Genomic DNA, 21175 nt, shown 5'->3' on the forward strand with positions numbered 1-21175 from the left:
CCATGAAGAATGCTCCTAGCCCCCACTATTCTAGTAATAATAATAATAACTGTGGTATTTGTTAAGCACTTACTATGTTCTAAGCACTGTACTAAACTCTGGAGTCGATGCCAGATAATCAGGTCAGACAGTCCCTGTTCCACACAGGGCTAAAGAGGAGGGAGAATGGGTATTTTGCCCCCTTTTTGCAGTTGAGGAAACTGAGGCCTAGAGAAATGAAGTGCCTTGCTCAAGGACACACAACAGACAAGTGGCAGAGCTGGGATTAGAAACCAGGCATCCTAACTCCCAGGCCCGTGCTCTTTTCACTAGGCCACGGTGCTGCACTACTCTAAGAGAATCCCACTCCCGGGATTTGTTTGGTAGAATGTTCAGCCCATCCAGCCCAAAAGGATGCTTAAAAAATACCATTTATCGATAAATCAATTAAATGGGCAAAGCTCACACCACTGGATGGCTACTACACCGGGGATATTTTATCTCTGTAAATTGCTTCTCCATTCAAAGTAAACTTTCCTTTCCACCTCTTTAGTTGATGTCAGGCCACTGAAATGAAAAGTCTCCGTGGCTGAAGATATTTAGAGTGTACATGAAAATATTTATTGACAAATGGTTAGCTAATTTCTGATAATAAAAAAGGAAATAGATTGCACCAGCGTGGCTGTTTTCACTTCCCTATGCGAAGAAGAAACATAGTGCAGAAGAAGAGACGGATTGAGTGCATTCACCTCGTGTAATCATGGGCAACTGGATAGAGAATGAAGGAGTCTCCATCCTTGTCATCGTGAGTACTAGATGAAATATTTAACTTTGATGTGTCTTTCCAATCGGGAGTCAAACCTGGGCGGTAGTTTCATTATTCCCAGAATTTGATATCAAATCGACTCAAAACTTCTATTCAATTCACTATAGTCCATTTTGCAGGCCATTCTCCAACCTGCTAGTCTGTCATTTCTCTCTGCTTTAACTTGTGTCTACTTGAGTTGTTTAGGTAGTAGATTTTTCTCTTGGGGAAAAAAAGAAACTGATCTATAAAACGAAGTTGGAACTGTCCATCAGAGTTCTGCTCAGGATTTTCTCAATGTCTCCTCTTAGTAGTAGTAGTAGTAATAATAATGATAATAATAATAATAATTGCTACTTATTTACACCAGCTCCACCAGTTATCTGCTGTGTGACTGTGGGTAGGTCACTTTACTTCTCTGTGCCTCAGTTGCTTCATCTGTAAAATAGGGATTAAGACTGTGAGCCCACTGTGGGACAGGGGTTGTGTATAACCCATTTACCTTGTATCTACCAGCGCTTAGTACAGTAACTGGCACGCAGTAGGTGTGTAACCCAAACCACAATTCTTTATTATATATTTGCTTACTATGTTCCAGATACTGTACTAAACGCTGGAGTAGTTAAGAGCAAATCAGGTTGGACACAGTCCCACATGGGGCTCATAGACTTAAACCTCATTTTACAGATGAAGTACCTGAGGCACAGAGAAGTGACGTAACCTACCCACAGTCACATAGCAGACAAATGGAGGAGCTGGGATTAGAACTCAGGACCTTCTGACTCCCAGGCCCATACTCTACCCACTAAGTTCTGCTAATGAAAGTTTTCCCAAATTGTTATTCCAGCCAAGAAGTTCTGCCTCTCTAGTTTAGACAGTTCTGAATAAATCCCAAGTAAGATAGCAAACAGGGCATTGGAACAGCCAAAGTGTCAAGCTACAATTCCCAAACCGAGTTCCTGTTTTGCCGGTAATGAGAAACCTATAAGAAGTAGGATGTTTAAGAAACGTGCCATTGCGACCATAATCTTCTCATGGGCAGGGAACCTTGTCTACCACTCTGTTATATTGTACTCTCCTAAGGGTTTAGTACAGTGCTCTGCACACAGTAGGCACTCAATAATACCGTGACTGTAGATTGCTCGACATACAGTAAGCACTCAATGAATAGGATCGTTTGATCTGTTGATTCCTCAAGTCATCCTCTACATTCGAGAAGATTTGTATGAAAATCAAGAGTACAGATATCTTATTCTGACAAGACCAATGGCTCGGATATTCCTTCTGGGTGTTTTACTGCTCAATTTGGGAATTCTAATTATGCTTGATGACTAACTCATGCATTTTAGAACCTGGTTAAGTTGTATCTACCCCAGGACTTGCACAGTGCTTGGCACATAGTAAGCATTTAACAAGTACCAGTATAAGTACTATTATTTTTAAAAATGGGTAACTATGATTTACTTTGTATTTCTCTGCTAGAAGTTGGATTAAGATTGGATAAATTAAATTAAACCAAGAGTGTGATGAGGGTGAAGAAAGAGCCAGTAAAGTGATTGCTGGAGGAAACTAGAGGTTTCATTTACATATCTCAAATTGTGCTAAACTCAGGGTTAGGTTTCTAATGCCAGCCACAGAGAGTTTTACCTCCTACTTGAGAAGGGCAGCAGGATCTAGTGAAATGAGCACATGCTTGGGTATTGGGGACTGGGTTCTAATCCCAACTCCACCACTTATCTGCCACATAGCCTTGGGCAAGTCACTTAACTTCTTGTCTCAGTTACATCATCTGTAAAATGGGGATGAAATACCTGTTCTCCCTCCCCCTTAGACCGTGAACCCCTATGACTTGATTATTTTATATCTATGCTATTGCTTAATACGAATGCTTGGTATAGAGCAAGCACTTAAGAAAACCCAATTGTTATCATTATTATTATTATCATTATATTGATATTCACTCCACCCTCCCCCTCCCTAGCACTTATTTATATATCCGTAATTTATTTTAATTACTGATTCCCCCCATGGACTGTAAGCTCCTTATGGGTAGGGAATGTGTCTACCAACTCTGTTGTATTGTACTCTCCAAAGCACTTAGACAGTGCTCCGCACACAGTAAGTGCTTCATAAATATCATTTATTGATTGATTGATTGATAGAGGAAATGGGCAGTATCACAATCTGGTAAAAGCAACTAGATGAAGTCGGTCATATTTATTGAGCACTTACTGTATGCAGAGCATTGTACTGAGTGCTTGGGAGAGTACAATGTAACAATAAAGCAGACACATTCCCTGCCCAGCTCAGGGAGAGAATTATCCTCACAGAAGTCTCAATTATCCTGAGAAGCAGCATGACCTAGTGGATAGAGCATATGCCTGGTTCTAATCCCGGCTCCACCACATGTTTGCTATGTGACGTTGGGCAAGTCACTTCACTTCTCTGTGCCTCAGTTCCCTCATCGGTAAAATGGAGATTAAGACTGTGAGCCACATGTGGGACATGGACTGTATCCAATCTGATTATTTTGTATCTACCCCAGTGCTTAGTACAGTGCCTGGTACATATCAAGCACTTAACAAGTTCCATAAAAAAAGACCAGGACCGGGTAGCCTTATGGATATAAGATAAAATTGGGTAGAATATTAGTATCAATACAGTATCTCATCTGTCTTGCCGCCAACCTCTCGCTCATGTCCTGCCTCTGGCCTGGATTGCCCTTCCTCTTCATATCTGACAAACAATTACTCTCCCCTCCTTCAAAGCCTTACTGTAGGCACATCTCCTCCAAGGGGACTTCCCTGACAAAGCCCCCTTTTCCTTTTCTTCAGTTCCCTTCTGAGTTACCCTTTTATTCACTGCCCCTTTCCAGCCTCACAATACTTACATACATATCTGTAATTTATTTATTTAGGTTGATATTTGTCTCCCACTCTAGACTGTAAACTCGTGGGAATGGGATGTTTCTGTTCTAGTATTGTACTCTCCCCGGCACTTAGTACACTGCCCTGCACACAGTAAGAACTCAATAAATACAGTTGACTGACTGACTGGATGAAGTCTGGCTGCTGTTTAAAATACTTTGGAGATACGAAGATTTCTCTTGACCTATAGGAATTTGCTTCTGTTTTTTTTGCAGCTGGTATGGCTGGGACTAAATGTTTTCCTATTTGTGTGGTACTACAATGTCTATGCCCTTCCAGATAAATTCTTCTATACCCGCAAGCTTCTTGGAGTAAGTATAAAACAGTTGTCTCTATTGTACTCTCCCAAGTGCTTAGTACAGTGTTCTGAACATAGTGTTCAATAAATGCCACTGACTGATTCCTCTATATTGTAAATTAACTGTGGGCAGGGAACATATCCATCAACTCTGGTGTATTGTGGTCTCCCAAGCACTTAGAACAGTGGTCTGGACACAGTAAGCACTCAGTAAACACTATTGATGGATAGATGGGTTGATTCTCCTAGGGAAACAAGTTTGTAATTCACAAAAGAGGCAAGAGGAGTCAACATTACTGATACTTTCAAAAAGGAGAATTCTAGTCTCAGGACCACTGGGATGCCAGAATTCCATTGGATGGTGCTCATCTGGATGATTGTGTTGACCATGTCTAGCTCCAAAAGGCTCATGAGAATTTCCTTACTGGCTCTAACTACTCTAAGTGACTCCAAGCTGTTCTGCTCAGAGTAGCTAGGCTGAAATTAAGGAACTTCTGCCCCTCAAATCTTTCCCCTTCTCCCCCCCGCTGCCACTAACCCTACGATCTTATTGGGATTTCCTGGTAAGAATGTCCACTTTAGAAACTTCCTGGTTTAAAGAAAGTTGCACAATATAGTTAAACCAAAGATGGTTATAAAATGTTGCTTTGAGCATAAAAAAATTATATCATCAATATTTTCATAATCCAAGGGAAATTTTCCATGATGAGGGAACATTTTATAAAGTGGTTTCTTTTTTCTTTTCATTTTTTTTTTTCTGAAAACCAGTCCTTCCTTTTGGGAGTTTTCTGTGTTACCACACCCAAGAGAGCCCCTAGGGTAGTTTCAGTTCTGAAGGTCACAAAGGGGCTTTAGAAGCTCGGTTTGCATTTGAATTTCGTGATCTTTCCCTCGTGGCAAAATAACTCACATTTCTGCCTATCTATTTGGTTTTTTGTGCTTCCTTTATTTGGAGGATGGGAGTCCAGTGTGAATAGGGAGAGGGAATTAAGAAAAGAAAAGGTTTTTTGCTTTTGTTTTTCATTGTCAATAGTTTTAGATCCTCAAACTAACGGTTCAAGTTTTGAGGCTGTTAGCTCACTGAGGGCAGGGGTCATGTCTACTTCATTACACAGGGATCATGTCTACTTCATTATACCCGCCCCCCCCACCCCAAAGCGCTTAACGCAGTACTCTGCACACAGTAAGTGCTATTGAATCAACAATCGAAAACATGCAGGTCTCACGACTGTTCTTAAGGTTTCAGTGAACAGATCATTAGCCGTACAGTCCAGTAACAACAACAAAGAAAAAATTGAAGGCAAATGCATTTTCATAAGTACCTAATTTATATGCTATGTGATTCATTCTGCTTTTTGGTGTATTATATTCTAGTCCGCCCTGGCACTTGCAAGAGCCCCTGCTGCCTGCCTGAATTTCAACTGTATGTTGATCCTGCTCCCCGTCTGTCGAAATTTGCTGTCCTTCCTCAGAGGATCAAGTGCGGTAAGATTAAGAAAGGCTTTATTCCCCTGCCCTCACATTTGGTGTCTCCTTAAGCAGCCAAGGTAATATCTGAGTTCCTCAAATTTTAGAAGTTCACAATTGTCTACGTCCCTTCTCTGGAGGAAGCAAACCAGGATTTCATCAGGATTGCAAAAGTGAGAATTCTACACTGGGTACCCTTGGCTAGAGTAATAATTGTGGTATTTGTTAAGCGTTTATTATGTGCCAAGCACTGTGCTGAGCTCTGACATAGATACAAGATAATCAGTTCAGACACAGTCCCCGACTTACATGGGGCTCACAGTTCTAAAGAGGAGGGAGATCAGGTATTGAATCCCCATTTTACTGATGAGGAAATTGAGGCACAGAGAAGTGAAGTGACTTGCCCACGGTCACCCAACCAGCAGGTAGTGGAGCTGGGATAAGAATCCAGGTCCTCTGACTCCCAGGCCCACCAGACTATGTTTTTAGAGTGGTCAACAATATTGATTAAATTCACTGTGTGGCACTGAATGATATATTCATATATAATAATAATGATGGTATTTGGTAAGCGCTTACTATGTGCGAAGCACTGTTCTAAGTGCTGGGGGGAATACAAGGTGACCAGGTGTCCCACGTGGGGCTCACAGTCTTAATCACCATTTTACCAATGAGGTAACTGAGGCACAGAGAAGTTAAGTGGCTTGCCCAAAGTCACATACACACACACACACACACACACACACACACACACACACACACGTGTAAGTTCATAATAAAAAAAACTCCTAAAAAGGGGTGAGAATTTTAAACAGTATTTTTTTTAATGAGGAAACATTTAGTTTGAAGTATGATACATTTTCAAACTAGCTTTGCCTCCTGGGAAATAAAGGTTGCAGAAAAGAGGAGCTATCGATTTAATAGGGTGAGAGTAATTGTGAAGTTCAAGATGACTGGTAACAGCTGAGACTAGGAAAAAAATCAAAATGACCTTTATTCAGACAGAGTTCATTTTCATTTCCCATGGTTTATTTCATCTATGTGCCCTGATTTCATCTATCTCATTGCCAATCCCTTTCCCACATCCTCCCTCTGACCTGGAACTCTCTCCCCCTCCATATAGACCAGACCACCACTCTTCCCACCTCGAAACCCTTATTAAGGTCACATTTCCTCCAAGAAATCTTCCCTAAGTCCTCTTTTTCCCATCTCCTTCTGCCTTCCGAGTGGCCTAGGCACTTGAATCTGTGCCTTGAGGCATTTGGTATTTGCTTCACTCTCAGCCCCACAGCATTTGTGTACCTAACTATAAATTAGGTATTCTAAATTACAGTAATGTCTGTCTCCCCCTCTAGACCCTAAGTTTGTTGTGGGAAGGGAACATTGTATTGTACTCTCCCAAGTATTCACTACAGAGCTCTGTCTGCAGTAAGTGCTCAATAAATACAAGGGATTGATTCATTCTCAGAATTCTAAGGTCAATAAGAAATTTCTGGAGTGAACTAGGAAAACTTGAATGGCCCATCCTTAAACCACGAGGATGACTGTCCAAGAGGACAATGAAATAATCTTGCTTCAGTGTTCTGTTGTCACTAGGCTAGAGGAGCCATTAATGTTTTCCAGTAATGGCATCATTTCAGTCGTATTTATTGAGTGCTTTCTGTGTATGGAGCACTGTACTAAGCACTTGGTAGAGTACAGTACCACAATAAACAGAGACATTCCCTACCCAAAAAGAGCTTACAGTCTAGAGGACTGTATATCCTTATGTCCTTATATCCATGTCCTTATATCCTTATATATAATCCTTGTATAATATCCTTATATCCCTATACATGCATATATATGTATATATATATCCTTATATAATATATCCTTATAATAATAACTATGGTATTTGTTAAGCACTTCCTATGTGCCAAGCACCGTTCTAAGCACTGGGGTAGACACAAGGTAATCAGGTTGTCCCACATGGAGATCCCAGACTTAATTCCCATTTTACACAGATGAGGTAATTGAGGTGCAGAAAAGTTAAGTGGCATGCCCAAAGTCACACAGCTGACAAGTTGCAGAGCCGGGATTAGAACCCATGACCTCTGCCTCCCAAGCCCATGTTCTTTCCACTAAGCCACGCTGCTTCTCTAATATTATGCCCTTTTATCTTTATGTCCTTAAGTGATACTTATATGGCTAATACTGTGATGGAAACCCCTGTTCTCAATTCCAGTCTTCACAAAATATACTATTTAAAGCTGAGTGATTCAAACATACCATAGTTATTAGCAGAGCATCTCCTAGACTGTGAATTCGTTGTGGGCAGGAAATGTCTACCAACTTTTGTTGTACCGTACTCTCCCAAGCACTTCATACAGTGCTCCACGCAAAGTAAGCGCTCAATAAATACTATCAATCGATCTATCGATGGATCATTCATAAGAAAAACAAACACCCATCCTGCCATCTTATCAGCTTGAATAACTGCAGCAATCATTCTGTCCAGGGGAGGTGATGGACCAGTTTAGGTGCTGTTCTAATTAAGTCGCTGCAAGATGAAAAAAATGAAGCACGGTTGACGACCAGCAAGGAGACCAATTAAGGCTATTTTGCCCCTTTTTGAATCCAACCCCCCTTTACTGGCTGATATTTATAGGCTACAATAGTAGGGGGGAAGTGAGAAATTAGAAATAGACAGGGTTTTCATCAGGGGGCCTTGTGAAGAAATCTTTCTTTCCCCATGGGGCCTAATTGCACATCCAATCCATTGTAGTCAGATTACCATCACCAAAAGCAAGATATTTGGCAATGTCACTTATTGCTCAGTGCAGCAAAAGTGGTGCATAAACAGTGTCCCAAAGTAAGGAAAGAATTACATCACTTCTCAGTCCTGGGCACAGAGTAATTGCTCAATAAGCTCTATTGATTGATTCATTGAAATTTTTCAGTGTAGATCATTTGAAGAATGATTTTTTTGTTTTGAAATTAGCAATCAATAATCGATCATTCACTGGTTTGGCACTTACCGGCTTTGAAAGTGAGCTGAGCCTTCTGAGGTGATGATACGTATAATTTCAGAGCTCCTAAGGTATCTTGGCTCCAATTATTCAACCTTGCCAATTTAGAAGCAAGTGCAAACTTCAGCCTTAATGCCTTGCCTAGGCAACTTAATTAGTTAATCCATAACACTTTAAAAATATTTTGAAGTTAAAGCAGAATGATTGGGCATATTATGGAAGCATGGTGAAAGAAACCAGTCATAAATGAGAAGTAGAGCAAAATGGAAAGTGCAGAGTTCATGCAAAAAAGTGGGAAGCAGCATGGCCTAGTGGAAAGAGCACAGACCTGGGCGTCACAGGACCTGGGTTCAAATCCCAGCTCTGCCACTTGTCTGCTTTGTGACCTTGAACAAGTCACTTCACTTCTCTGTACCTCAGTTACCTCATCTGGAAAATAGGAATTAAGACTGTGGGCCCCAATCAATCAATCATATTTACTGATTGCTTGTGATGTGTAGAGCACTGTACTAAGCGCTTGGGAGAGAACAATATAACAGAGATGGTAGAATTTCAGTTTAGAGCCCCACGTAGGACATGGACTGGGTCCAACCTGATTAGCTTGTACCTACCCCAGTGCTTAGTATGGTGCCGGGCACATAGTAACAAATACCTTTTTTTAAAAAAAAAAAAAGGCTAGTAGGAAGAGCACAGACCTAGGAGTTAGGGGATCTGGGTTCTAATCCTGGCTCCATCACTTGTCTGCTTTGTGACTTTGGGCACTTTGGACACAACCTTCTGTGCTTTAGTTTCCTCATCCAGTAAAATGGGGATTTAATAACTGTTCTCCCAACTCTTAGATTTTTGAGCTTGAGGTGAGATAGGGGCTATTTAGGGTTAGGGTCAGGGTTTGTCTGTTGCAAATAACTTATATCTACTCCACAGCTTAGAATATTGTTTGTCACATAGTACCTTAATTATTCCTTTATGCCTTATTACTAATTATCATATCAAGGATTGAATATTTGGTTTTGAAAAACTCTGATTATCAGGGCTGCCTAATCTCACACGCAATGCCCCAACCCTGAAGCGATGTGAAATAAGAGAGGGAAATTGGTCATTCAAAGTTTCTAAATTGGAAGGAAGTGCAACCTTCAGAGATAGTGCCTGGCAAAGGCAACATAAATCTAATCTAGGATATTTAAAGGATGGTTTGAGCCAAAGGCTGAAATATCAAGCAGCAGGGTCTACTGGAAGAGCATGGGCTTGGGAGTCAGAGAACCTAGCTTCTAATCCTGACATTTCCAATTACCTGCTGTATGACCTTGGGCAAGTCCCATGACGTCTCTGAGTCTCAGTTTCTTCAGCTGTAAAATGGGTATTCAACCCCTCTTCCCCCTCCTACTTAGACTGTGAGTCCCATTGTGGGAGAGAAACCATGTCCAATATGATTACCTTGTTTTTACTCCTGTGCTTAAAACAACATTTGGCGAACTGTAAGTGCTTAACACCACTATCATTATTATTATTGTATCAATAGTTTTTCCCTTTGAAGATCCTTTACATACAGTAGGTCTCAGTAAATACAATTGAATTGAAAAAGATGACTCCTAGGCAGAAGCATGTAGAAGGAAAGCCAGCCCTGAGTCTCACAAACTTCTGATTTTCTTAGTAGAATGAATTATTTTGAGAAATATTGTTGCCTAGTGAAAAGAATATGGGCCTAGAGTCCTGAGTTCTAATCCGGGATCTGTCACTTGCCTCCTGTAGGGCCTCAGACAAGTCACTTAACTTCTCTGTGCCTCATTTTCCTGATCAGCAAATGAGGAATTACCTGTTCTTCCTCCTCTTTAGATTGTAAACTACACTGGGAAAGACACTGTGTCCTACCTTGCTGTCTTATATCTCCCCCAGTGCTTAGTAAGCACCTTAGTAAGCACTTAACAAATACTGCTATGTGACCTTGGGCATGTCACTTAGGTTTTGGTGCCTTAGTTACCTCATCTGTTTAGTGGGGATTAAAGAATTGTGAGCCCCATGTGGGGTCTGGACTGGACTACCAACCCAGAATGCCGATCAAAAATTCAGTGGTATTTATTGAGCACTTTCTGTGTGCAGAGCACTGTACTGAGTGCTTGGGGGAGTACGATGGAACAGAGTTGGTAGACACGACTCCTTACCACAAAGACGTTACGTCTAGAGGAGGAGGCAGAAAGCCGGTGCGTGCGTGTGTGTGTGTGTGTGTGTGTGTGTGTGTGTGTGTGTGTGTGTGTGTACAAATGTAATAAGCCTCCTAGGTAGTACTTTTCAAGGCTGGATATTCAATCCATGTTATTGTTTTTGACATGAACTCTGTGCTTTTCATTTTGCTCCACTTCTCCTTTACTAATAGTTTCTTCCCCTTTCCTTCCGTGAGACAGCCAGGCGTTGCTCCTCAGCATCTGTGGCGATCACCAAATCCTTGCCCTGTCCATGCCAATCCACCAACACAGCCCTGGGAGAGGAGAAAAAGCACGGGCCTGGGAGTTAGAGGTCCTGGGTTCTAATCCTACCTAGCTCCACCCCTTGGTTGGTGCATGACCTTGGGCAAGTCACTTCACTTCTCTGTGCCACAGTTTCTTTATATTCAAAATGGAGATTAAAAAACCTCTTGTCCCTCTTCCTTAGCCTGTGAGCCCCACGTAGGTCAGGGACTGTGTCCAATCTGATGATCTTATATCTACACCAGAGCTTAGTACAGTGTCTGACTCATAGCAAGCACTTAACAAATAGTTCTGTTAGCACTAGCTCTTCTTTTTCCCCTCCCCAAGTGAGCCCTAGTCCAGACACAAAAACATTCAGGCCACTGCTCCCTACGTGATATTTATCAGGGAAGCTCCCCACTGCTCTTTCATTTTCCATTAAGATGCTAAGAGTTAAAATCGAGCCAAGCCTTTTCCCTCTTGATTCCTGGAGCTTCAGTGTCACTTCTCTAGCTCTCGAATACTTTAAAACGCTATTGAAACTCTTTATTCCGGAAGTAGAAACTGTCACCCTTAAGAAAAGGAAGAAATTAAAAAGCTGTAAAAATAACTTGTTCTTTGCTGCTGGAAACATTCAGAAATGAGTCAAATAATCAAAAGGCTGAACTGGTTAGGTAAGAAGGCTTTAACAGGGAACCACGAGAGAGCTTGATAGGTTTTTTTTCACAACATCAACATAACGTGAAATGGTTTCTACGGGGAAGTGCCGTGCTAAAGCCATGCTTTATTGAAATAGAACTTAGCTCTTTCACACTTTCGAGGTGAGGTGTTTTGAGACACAAAGAACCAGGACGGAGGGTTGTGCTGTGTGACAGAAGAGTAAACTCATTGTGGACAACTCGTTTATTGTTGTATTGTACTCTCCCAAGTGTTTAGTACAGTGCTCTGCACACAATAAATGACTGTAAATTTGAATAAATGAATGGATGTATAAATATGATTGAATGAATGGATGAATGAGTCCACCCAGACTTTCTGGATCCTGTTTCTGGAATTTGCATTCAGAACATTTTCCCACTGCCCCTCAATTTCTTTTAATTGTGATTTGGGAGCTACCCGGGGACTTTCATTGTCAAACCATCACACTGCTCTTGCAAATGTTTTGTTGTCACTGTGGGAGGCAAAATACAAGGATAGATGGCCATTTCTCTGACCTGGGTATGGCTCTTCTTAACATCTTACAATGCCTATCTGCCACCTGTAAATCAGTCAGTCAATCTTATTGAGTGCTTACTGTGTGCAGAGCACTGTACTAAGCACTTGGAAGAATACAACATAATAAACAGACACATTCCCTGCCCACAACAAGTTTACAGTCTAGAGGGGGAGAGAGACATTAATAGCACTTACTCTATGCAGAGCACTGTACTTAGTGCTTGGGAGAGTACAGTATAACAGAGTTGGTAGACATATTCCCTGCTCACATCAGGAAGCAGCATGGCCTAGTGGAAAGTGCACAGGCCTGGGAACCAGAAGGTCTGGGTTCTATTTCCTGCTCTGCCATTTATCTGCTCTTTGACCTTGGGCAAGTCACCTAACTTCTCTGTGACTCAAGTTCCTCATCAGTAAAATGGGGAATAAATTCTACTCTCTCCTCCTTAGAGTTTGAGCCCATGGGTTCTAATCCTGCTCTGCCGCTTGTCTGCTCTGTGAACTTGGGCCATTCACTTCACTTTTCTGGGCTTCAGTTACCTCATCTGTAAAATGGAGCTTTAGACAGTGAGCCCCACATGGGACATGGACAGTGTCCAACCTAATTAGCTTTTATCGACCTCAGCGTCTAGAACAGTGCCTGGCACATAGTATGTGCCTAACCGATACCATAAAAAAAGATTACCTTCTATCTACCCCAGCATTTAGTACAGTGCTGGGCTAGTAGTGAACTTTTAACAAGGACCATAAAAACAACAACAACAAAAAAAGAGCATACAGTCTAAAGGAATACTGGGAATGCCGTGGGATTTTATGGGACCATGCTTGTAATGCTTCTCCTGTTGGTAAGGAAACCTTAAAATAAATTAAAGGGGATGATGAATTGAGCAAGTGTATCCACAGGCAAAATTACCTCTAGGGCCCAAGCCATTTTGTGGAGTTTTGCAAGATGTCCATTTTGAATTAATCGAAAGAGTGTATAATCGTTTTTAACAGTTGGGATCATACTTTTAGGTTTCAGTTAAAGACCGGGTGGCTAGATTCACTTCCTACGCAAGAGGCACATTTTTAGAGACTGTTGCCATGAATTCTCAGAAGGTGCTTTCCCTGATTCATTAAGTGGCTGCTGAAACTCTTGTGACTCTTTCTTCTCCTTATTCCAAGTGCTGTTCAACGCGTATCAGGAGGCAATTGGACCGGAATCTAACATTCCACAAAATGGTGGCCTGGATGATTGCGCTGCACACTAGTAAGTTTGTAGACTATTATGAGCATCAACATTTTTATAGGAAGACTTTCTCCCATCTATGGATACTCACACTCCACACACGCTCTTCGGGATTATGGTGAAAGCTGTCATTTTTGCTCTTGTAAGGGAGGAAGTCAAAGTCCTCAGAGCAGTCTAGAATTAGCACCAGAAGGCAATGTATTCAACTCCACTGAGCTCTGATCATTATTAGTGGTGTGGCATTTGTTATGTGCTCACTCTGTGTCCAGCACTGTTCTAAGTGCTGAGTTCCCTTTTGGAAACAGATTTAAGGTGTGTCTAGGTCTGAATTAATACCGTGTGGCACAGTGGAGAGTCAGAAGGCCTGGGTCCTAATCCCGGCTCTGCCACTTGTCTGCTGTGTGACCTTGGCAAGTCACTGAACTTCTCTGTGCCTCAGTTTCCCCATCTGTAAAATGGAGATTAAATCCTATATCCTCGTACTTAGATTGTGAACCCCATGTGGGACAGGGACCATGTCCAACCTGAATATCTTGTACTTATCCCAGCACTTGGAACAGAGCTGGGCACATAGAAGTGCTTAACAAATACCATAAAATAATATTAATAAATGTTTTTATTATTATCACTACTTCATTTGTTTTGTAAGAAATGCATCTGAATTCAGTAGCTTCTCTGGGCCTCACTAACCTCATCTATAAAATACGGACTGATTGTGAGCCCCATGTGAGGCAGGTGTCAATACCTCAGCACTTAATACAGTGCCTGGCACATACTAAGTGTCTAACCAATACCATTAAAACCAAACCAAACCAAACAAACAAAGAAACAAACAAAAACCACTTTGGGCATCTCTGTCTCCTGCTGTTTATTATGACAATCTGCAGCTCATTGAGTCAACCTCTCTCCCATTTTCTGAGCTTTAGCGACAGGGGATCTTGTGGAAAGAGCACAAATATTGGAGTCAAGTAATAATAAATGGTGGTTTTTACTAAGTGCTTACTCTGTGTCTGCAGTGTACTAAGTGCTGAGACAGATACAAGATAATCAGGTTGGACACAATCAAGGGGTCAGGTTTCTAATCTCTGCTCCACTACTTACCTGCCGGGTCACCTTAGGTGAGTCACTTAACTTTTTTGTGCCTCAGTTTCCTCATATGTCAAATGGGCATTAAATACCCACTTTGCCTCCCCTTTAGAATATGAGCCCCCTAATCTGTGTCTCAGCGACTGTATCTCAGCTGACTGAATTGTATCTATCCCAGAGCTTAGTACAGTCCTCAGCATGTAGTAAGCGCTTGATAAATACCACAGTTATTATTTCTTGAGAGGCTGATTGTAGGGAATCAAACAGGAAAGGGTGAGAATTCATTTATTCACTCATTCAATTGTATATATTGAGCGCTTACTGTGTGCAGAGCACTGTACTAAGTGCTTGGGAGAGAACAATATGATAAAAAATAGACACATTCCCTGCCCAAAACGAGCTTACACATCAGATGCCCTAGACTAATTGGGAGTAAGTCGTGCAGTGATTATAATTTCAAGCTTAACCTTTCTTCTGTGTTGTTTTCTGTCCTTCCTAGCAATCCACACCATTGCACATTTATTCAATGTTGAGTGGTGTGTGAATGCCAAAGTCAATATTTCTTCTGATGAATATTCAGTAGCACTCTCTGTCTTTGAGGATAAGGTAAATCAGACCTACGTGAACTTCGTCAAAGATAAAATAGAGGTAAGCCATCACTGTTCCCTGAGACATGCTTAAATGGGAAAAAAGTCAGTCACACATGCTTTTATTACATATCTAAATTGTAAGCTTGTTGTGGGTAGGGAAATGTGTCTGTTTATTCTTGAATTATACTCTCACAAGTGCTTAGTACAGTGCTCTGCACCCAGTAAACGCTCATTAAATACAGTTGAATATAATTTAATGACAAAGTACTATCCTGGACCAGGGAAAGAGAGAGAGCTTCATCTGATTGGTAGTTTGTAAATAGGGCTAAATCACATCACAGGTAGTATTTTCAATCATGTTTTCTCATATTAGACAAAAGATCTTTAACATTAATATTGGATTAGTTATAAATATTAATCATTTACTTACATGAAATAGCAGAATGGGTTACTTTTGATATTTAAATATGACCTGCTTAAATATATATTTTTTTAGATGGTTTTCTTTTAAATTCTATCACCAAATGCAGGATTAATCTTCAGTCATCTTCAGTGGTAAAAAAAAAAAAAGATATAAAAAAAAGCATGAGGCCTGATTAAGGCATTAAAATAAATTAAAGGTCACAGGGAGGGACAAAATTTAAGCATCAATCAATAAGGATCAATCAATTGTATTTACTGAGCATTAACTCTGTGTGGAGCACTGTACTAAGCACTTGGGAGAGTATAGTAGAATAGATTTGTTTCCAATATTTTCTTCCCATTTGAACTTTTAGATTGTCAGCCCCATGAGGGACAGAGAGTATGTTTAATTCCCACCTATGTATTCTCTCCCAGCATCTAGTAGTATAGTCCTATGCCCACAGTAATGCCAGTTCCCCCACATGTCTGCTGTGTGACCTTGGGCAAGTCACTTCACTTATCTGGGTCTCAGTTACCCCATCTGTAAAATGGGGATTAAGAATGTGAGCCCCATTTGGGACCAGGCGTCTGTCCAGTCCATACTTCGCTCTGCTGCCCAGATCATTTTTCTGAAAAACCATTCGGTCCATACCTCCCCACACCTCAAGAACTTCCAGTGGTTGCCCATCCCCACTCTAGACTGTAACCTTGTTGTGGGCAAGGAATGTGCCTGTTTATTGTCGGATTGTACTCCCCTAAGCACTAGTACAGTGCCCTGCACACATTAAACGCTAAATAAGTACGACTGAATGAATGAATCCACCTCTGCATCAAACAGAAACTCCTTACTGTCGGCTTCAAGGCATTCAGTCAGTTCTCCCCTTTCTACCTTACCTGACTGATTCATTCATTCAATCATATTTATTGAGTGCTTACTGTGTGCATAGCACTGTACTAAGCACTTGGGAAGTACAAGTTGGCAACATACAGAGACGGTCCCTACCCAACAGCGGGCTCACAACCCGGCCCACACAATTCACTCTTCTCACACCAACCTACTCACGGTACCTGAGTCTCATCTATCTTGCCACTCACCCCTTGATCACATTTTCTTTCGTGCCTGAAACACGCTCCCCCTTCATATCCACCAGACCATCGCTTTGCCCACTGTCCTAAAACACCCTCCTAAACCCTCCTAAAATCACACATCTCCTCCAAGAGGCCTTCCCGAACAAGCCCTCATTTTCCTTATCCACCTTTTCCTCTGCGTTATCTGCATACCCCTTAAGCAATTTGATAGTTACCGTAGCCCTACAACACATACGTAAGTGTCCTTATATGCTCCTATTTCCCCATCTGTAATTTCTTTTAATGTCTGTCAGCCCCATATAGACTGTAAGCTCTCTGTGGGTAGGGAACGGGTCTACCCGTTGAGAAGTAGCATAGCTTGGTGGCAAGAGCATGGGCTTGGGAGTCAGAGGGCGTGGGTTCTAATCCTGGCTCCATCACTTGTCCATGGTGTGATTTTGGGCAAGCCAATTCACTTCTCTGTGCCTCAGTTATCTCATCTGTAAAATGGGGCTTAAGACCATAAGTCCCATGTGGGACAACCCAATTACCTTGTATCCACCGCTTGGAACAGTGCTGGGTACATAGTAAGCGCTTAACAAATACTATAATTATTATTATTATAGTTACCAACTCTATTGCATTTGACTCTCTCAGGCACTTAGTACAGGGCTTTGCACACAAGCAATAAATATCACTGAATGATTGATGACTTAAAAATTGATGTGGTCTGTATTCTTTTACCAGAACCCCTGGGGTGGTCTGAAAGTGGCCTTCACATACCTGGCTGGAATCACTGGAGTGGTAATCACCTTGTGTCTCATACTAATTATTACCTCATCCACCAAAACCATCAGGAGGTCTTACTTTGAAGTGTTCTGGTACACACACCATCTCTTTGTCATCTTCTTTATCGGCCTTGCCATCCATGGATATGGGTAAGTAAGTAGTTAGCGTATCCTAGAGTATTTATTCTTCAATGACGGCATCAGTTTTGGAATTTGTTGAGTGTGATGTCGATGGGATGTGGAAGTTAGCCTGTGCAATTCACAGGAGAAATTGAGGTGCTAGAAATCAAAGGACCCCACTTTAGTTCATTTTCTTTCAACAAATTCATTGTTTCTCCCAGGGAATAATCATGGTGGATTATTGCCACCTCCAAAACCACTAGACAGAAAAAGTGTATGTCATAATAATGATAATAATTATGGCCTTAAAGTGCTTACTATGTGCAAGGCACTGTACTAAGCACTGGGTGGATACAAGCAAATTGGTTTGGACACAGCCCTTGTCCCAAGTTAGGCCCATGGTCTCAATCCCCATTTTACAGGCGAGGTAACTGAGGCCCAGAGAAATGAAGTAGACTTTGTTATCATTTGTTCATCATTGTACAATGTTCCAGGAAGCCACGATGACTTCAACTGATCTTTGCATGAGGGTAAATTAGAGAATTTAGAGAAGCAGCACAGCTTAGTGTATAGAGCTTGGGCCTGAGAGTTAGAAGGACCTGGGTTCTAATCCTAACGCTGCCACCTCTTAGCTGTATAATCTTGGGCAAGTCACTTCTTTGCCTCAATTCCCTCATCTGTAAAGTGGGGATTAAGAATGTGAGCTCCATGTTGGACAGGGACTGTGTCCAACCTGATGAGCTTGTGTCTATCCCAGAGCTTAGCACAGTGTCCAACACATAGTAAGTGCTCAACAAATACCATGAAACAAAAAAATTGAACCCAAAGCACTTGTCTGAAAGTCAATTCACTTCTCTGGGCCTCAGGTTCCTCATCTGTAAAATGGGGGTTCAGGACCTGTTCTCCCTGCAAGCCTTGTGTGGGACAGGGATTGTGTCCAATCTGTTTATCGTGGTTGTACCCTGGCCTATTCAGTGCCACTTTCACTCTCTCTTCCCTTCCTGCCAATATCATGCCACCAAGGGAATTCAAGGAGAAGGTAGACAAAAAGCCCATCCTCCTCTCTGATCCATCCATTCCCTTCTGCCTCCCTCCCTCCCCAAATCTGAGTCCCTTAATTATTGTAGGAGTTCAGGTGAGCTTAATAAAAGCTAAACTGTGCTTACTGACAAAAAAAGTCATGTTTTTTTTTAATCTTAAAATGACAAAGGTGTCCATGTGTACCTGTTTGTTTCTGCTAAAGGAATTCAGATGGTTCTCTTTGTAATTTGTCCTCATGCATCACTTCATTCGCAGCCAAGTTAAGACATTCGCTGAGAAGAGGGTTGTATTACTTCAATCTTAGAGCTGAAATTTTACTGCAATTCAAAGATGATATATTTTTCTTCCTTTCCCACTAATTGGACTCGATCTTATTGGGTTTTTTTTCAGTCGGATTGTACGTGGGCAGACAGAAATGAGCTTGAAGGATCACAACATAACTGAGTGTAAACAAAATATCACATCCTGGGGAAAAAATGGCAGTTGTCCAATCCCTCAGTTCTCTGGAAACCCTCCCATGGTATGAATTCATTTTAATCTTAATTTCAGTGTGCAGTCTGAGAAGGGAGAGGTAAGGTAGACAAGTAGAAAGAGCAGGGGATAGGGAATCAGGAGCTCAGCCACTGGCCTTCTGTGTGAACTTCGCCAAGTCACTTAACCTCTCTGGGCCTCAGTTTTCTCATCAGCAAAATGGAGCTAAGATACCTAATTTCCCTTCCTCATAGATTGTAAATCCTGTGTATCTTCCCTGTTTATCTTGGATCTTCACTTTTACATAGGATAGTGTGTAGCACGTAGTAAACCCTTAATAAATACTGTACTATACATAGCTAAAGGCAAGGGGGCCTTCCTTTCTGAAGAGCCCTCCAGGTTTCTAATACCCTGGGCCCATTACAACCTCAGACTAACACTATTATATGTCTACCAACTCTTCCAAGCACTTAGCGCAGTGCTCTGCACACAGTAAGGGCTCAATAAATTCCAGTGATTGATTGCTTAGGACATAACCCAAAAGACCTGGAAAGAGATTCTAGATATGGTCTTTCCAAATCAATCAGTGGTATTTATTGAGCACTTACTGTGTGCAGAGCATTCTACTAAGCAGTTGGGAGAGAACGATACAACAGAGTTGGTAGACCCATTCCCTGCCCACAGTGAGCTTACAGTCTAGAGGAAGCTGGCACACCCTAAAAGGTGGAATTCCCTAAACACCAACTTCTGCCCTTCAAACTCTCTGCTCCATTAAATCGCTAAGTGTTTCTCATAATTGGAAACTCCCCTTTTATAAAACCATCAACCATCAACTGTAAGCTTGCTGTGGGCAGGGAACATGTCTATCAACTCGATTGTATTGAACCGGATTCTAATCCTGGCTCCGTCACTTGTCTGCTGTGTGACCATGAACAAGTCACTTAACTTTTCTATGCCTCAGCTAGCTCATCTGTAAAATGGGAATTAAGACTGTGAGGCCCATGTGGGACAGGAACTGTGACCAACTTATCTTTTATCTTCCCCAGCACTTAGTTCAGTGCCTGGTACATAGTAAGTGCTTAACAAATATTATCATTATTATTATTATTGTTATTATCATTATCCCACTCTTCTCACTCTGACTCCTTCTGAAACATTTATGTTAATATCTTTATACTCTATTTCTTTTCCCTCTCTGAAATGTATTTTATTGTCTTTTTCCCCCACTAGATTATAAGCAGGAATCATGTCTACTATGTAGTATAACTAGATACAAAGATTTTGAGCCCCTCAAGGGACAAGGGTTTGTGTTTAATTCCCACGTGTGTACTCTTTCCCAGTGCTTAGAGCAATGCTCTACACACAGTAAGCACTTAAATATTATTACTACTGTCTTCAACCAATTTGCTCATTCCACCCAGCGCTTAGTACAGTGCCTGGCATGTAGTAATCACTTAACAAATACCACTTACTAGCAGTAAACTCTCCAAATGCTTGTTACAGTGCTCTGTCCGTAGTCAGCGCCAAGTAAATACTATTAATTTACTGATTGATAATTACTTTGCCCAGGTCCCAGATTTTGCATGTTTTTCCAGGAATATATATGTATACCCTTGCCTGTATTGAGTTTGTAATTTTGCGAACATTTCACCATAGTTGTCATGCAAATGATAAAGTAATTCCAGTCCTTTCAAGGTCCCACTGAAGTTGTTGCAATGGTAATTGCGACACCAGGAGTAGAAATTCTACTCTTATACAAGGTCGGTTAGGGAAAGTTTCATATTGTGATTCTAGTTCCCCAGTGGAGTCCAGGAAGAATGGTTATTTTTATTGATGTGAACTTCAATTCCCTGCCTCGGATATCTCACGATGAGTTGCCAATTAGTTTTGAAGTAGGGCACTCTTCTAAAGTAATAGAAAAAATATTAAGAAAAAATATTTTTTTTTCTTACTGCTCTATCCTTAAAAATCTGTGGGAAGTATCTGGGCCTAGTGGAAAGACCCAGGCCTGGATTCAGAAGACCTGGGTTCCAATCATTCATTTGATTGTATTTATTGAACGCTTACTGTGTGCAGAGCACTGTACTAAGTGCTTGGGAGAGTACACTACAACAATATGCAGACATGTTCCCTGCCCACAGTGAGTTTTTAATCTAGAGGGACTGTAATCCTGGCTCCTCCACATAACTGTTGTGTGATTTTGGGCAAGTCACTTAACCTCTCCGTGCTTCACTTCCCTCA

General features: G+C 41.4%; 1 protein-coding gene across 1 annotated transcript in view; it reads left to right on the forward strand.

The window, feature by feature from the left end:
* The first annotated feature begins 290 nt into the window (after positions 1 to 290).
* Positions 291 to 21175, forward strand: part of LOC119940386 (cytochrome b-245 heavy chain) — a 31381-nt gene continuing 10496 nt past the window's right edge. The window contains exons 1-7 of the mRNA XM_038760634.1: positions 291 to 784; positions 3927 to 4022; positions 5384 to 5494; positions 13305 to 13389; positions 14954 to 15102; positions 17262 to 17452; positions 18854 to 18983. Coding sequence (XP_038616562.1) covers positions 740 to 784; positions 3927 to 4022; positions 5384 to 5494; positions 13305 to 13389; positions 14954 to 15102; positions 17262 to 17452; positions 18854 to 18983 — 807 coding nt within the window. The 5' untranslated portion in view covers positions 291 to 739. The remainder of the gene's footprint in view (positions 785 to 3926; positions 4023 to 5383; positions 5495 to 13304; positions 13390 to 14953; positions 15103 to 17261; positions 17453 to 18853; positions 18984 to 21175) is intronic.

This window comes from Tachyglossus aculeatus, chromosome 18, assembly GCF_015852505.1.
Source record: "Tachyglossus aculeatus isolate mTacAcu1 chromosome 18, mTacAcu1.pri, whole genome shotgun sequence".
NCBI classification, from domain to species: domain Eukaryota; kingdom Metazoa; phylum Chordata; class Mammalia; order Monotremata; family Tachyglossidae; genus Tachyglossus; species Tachyglossus aculeatus.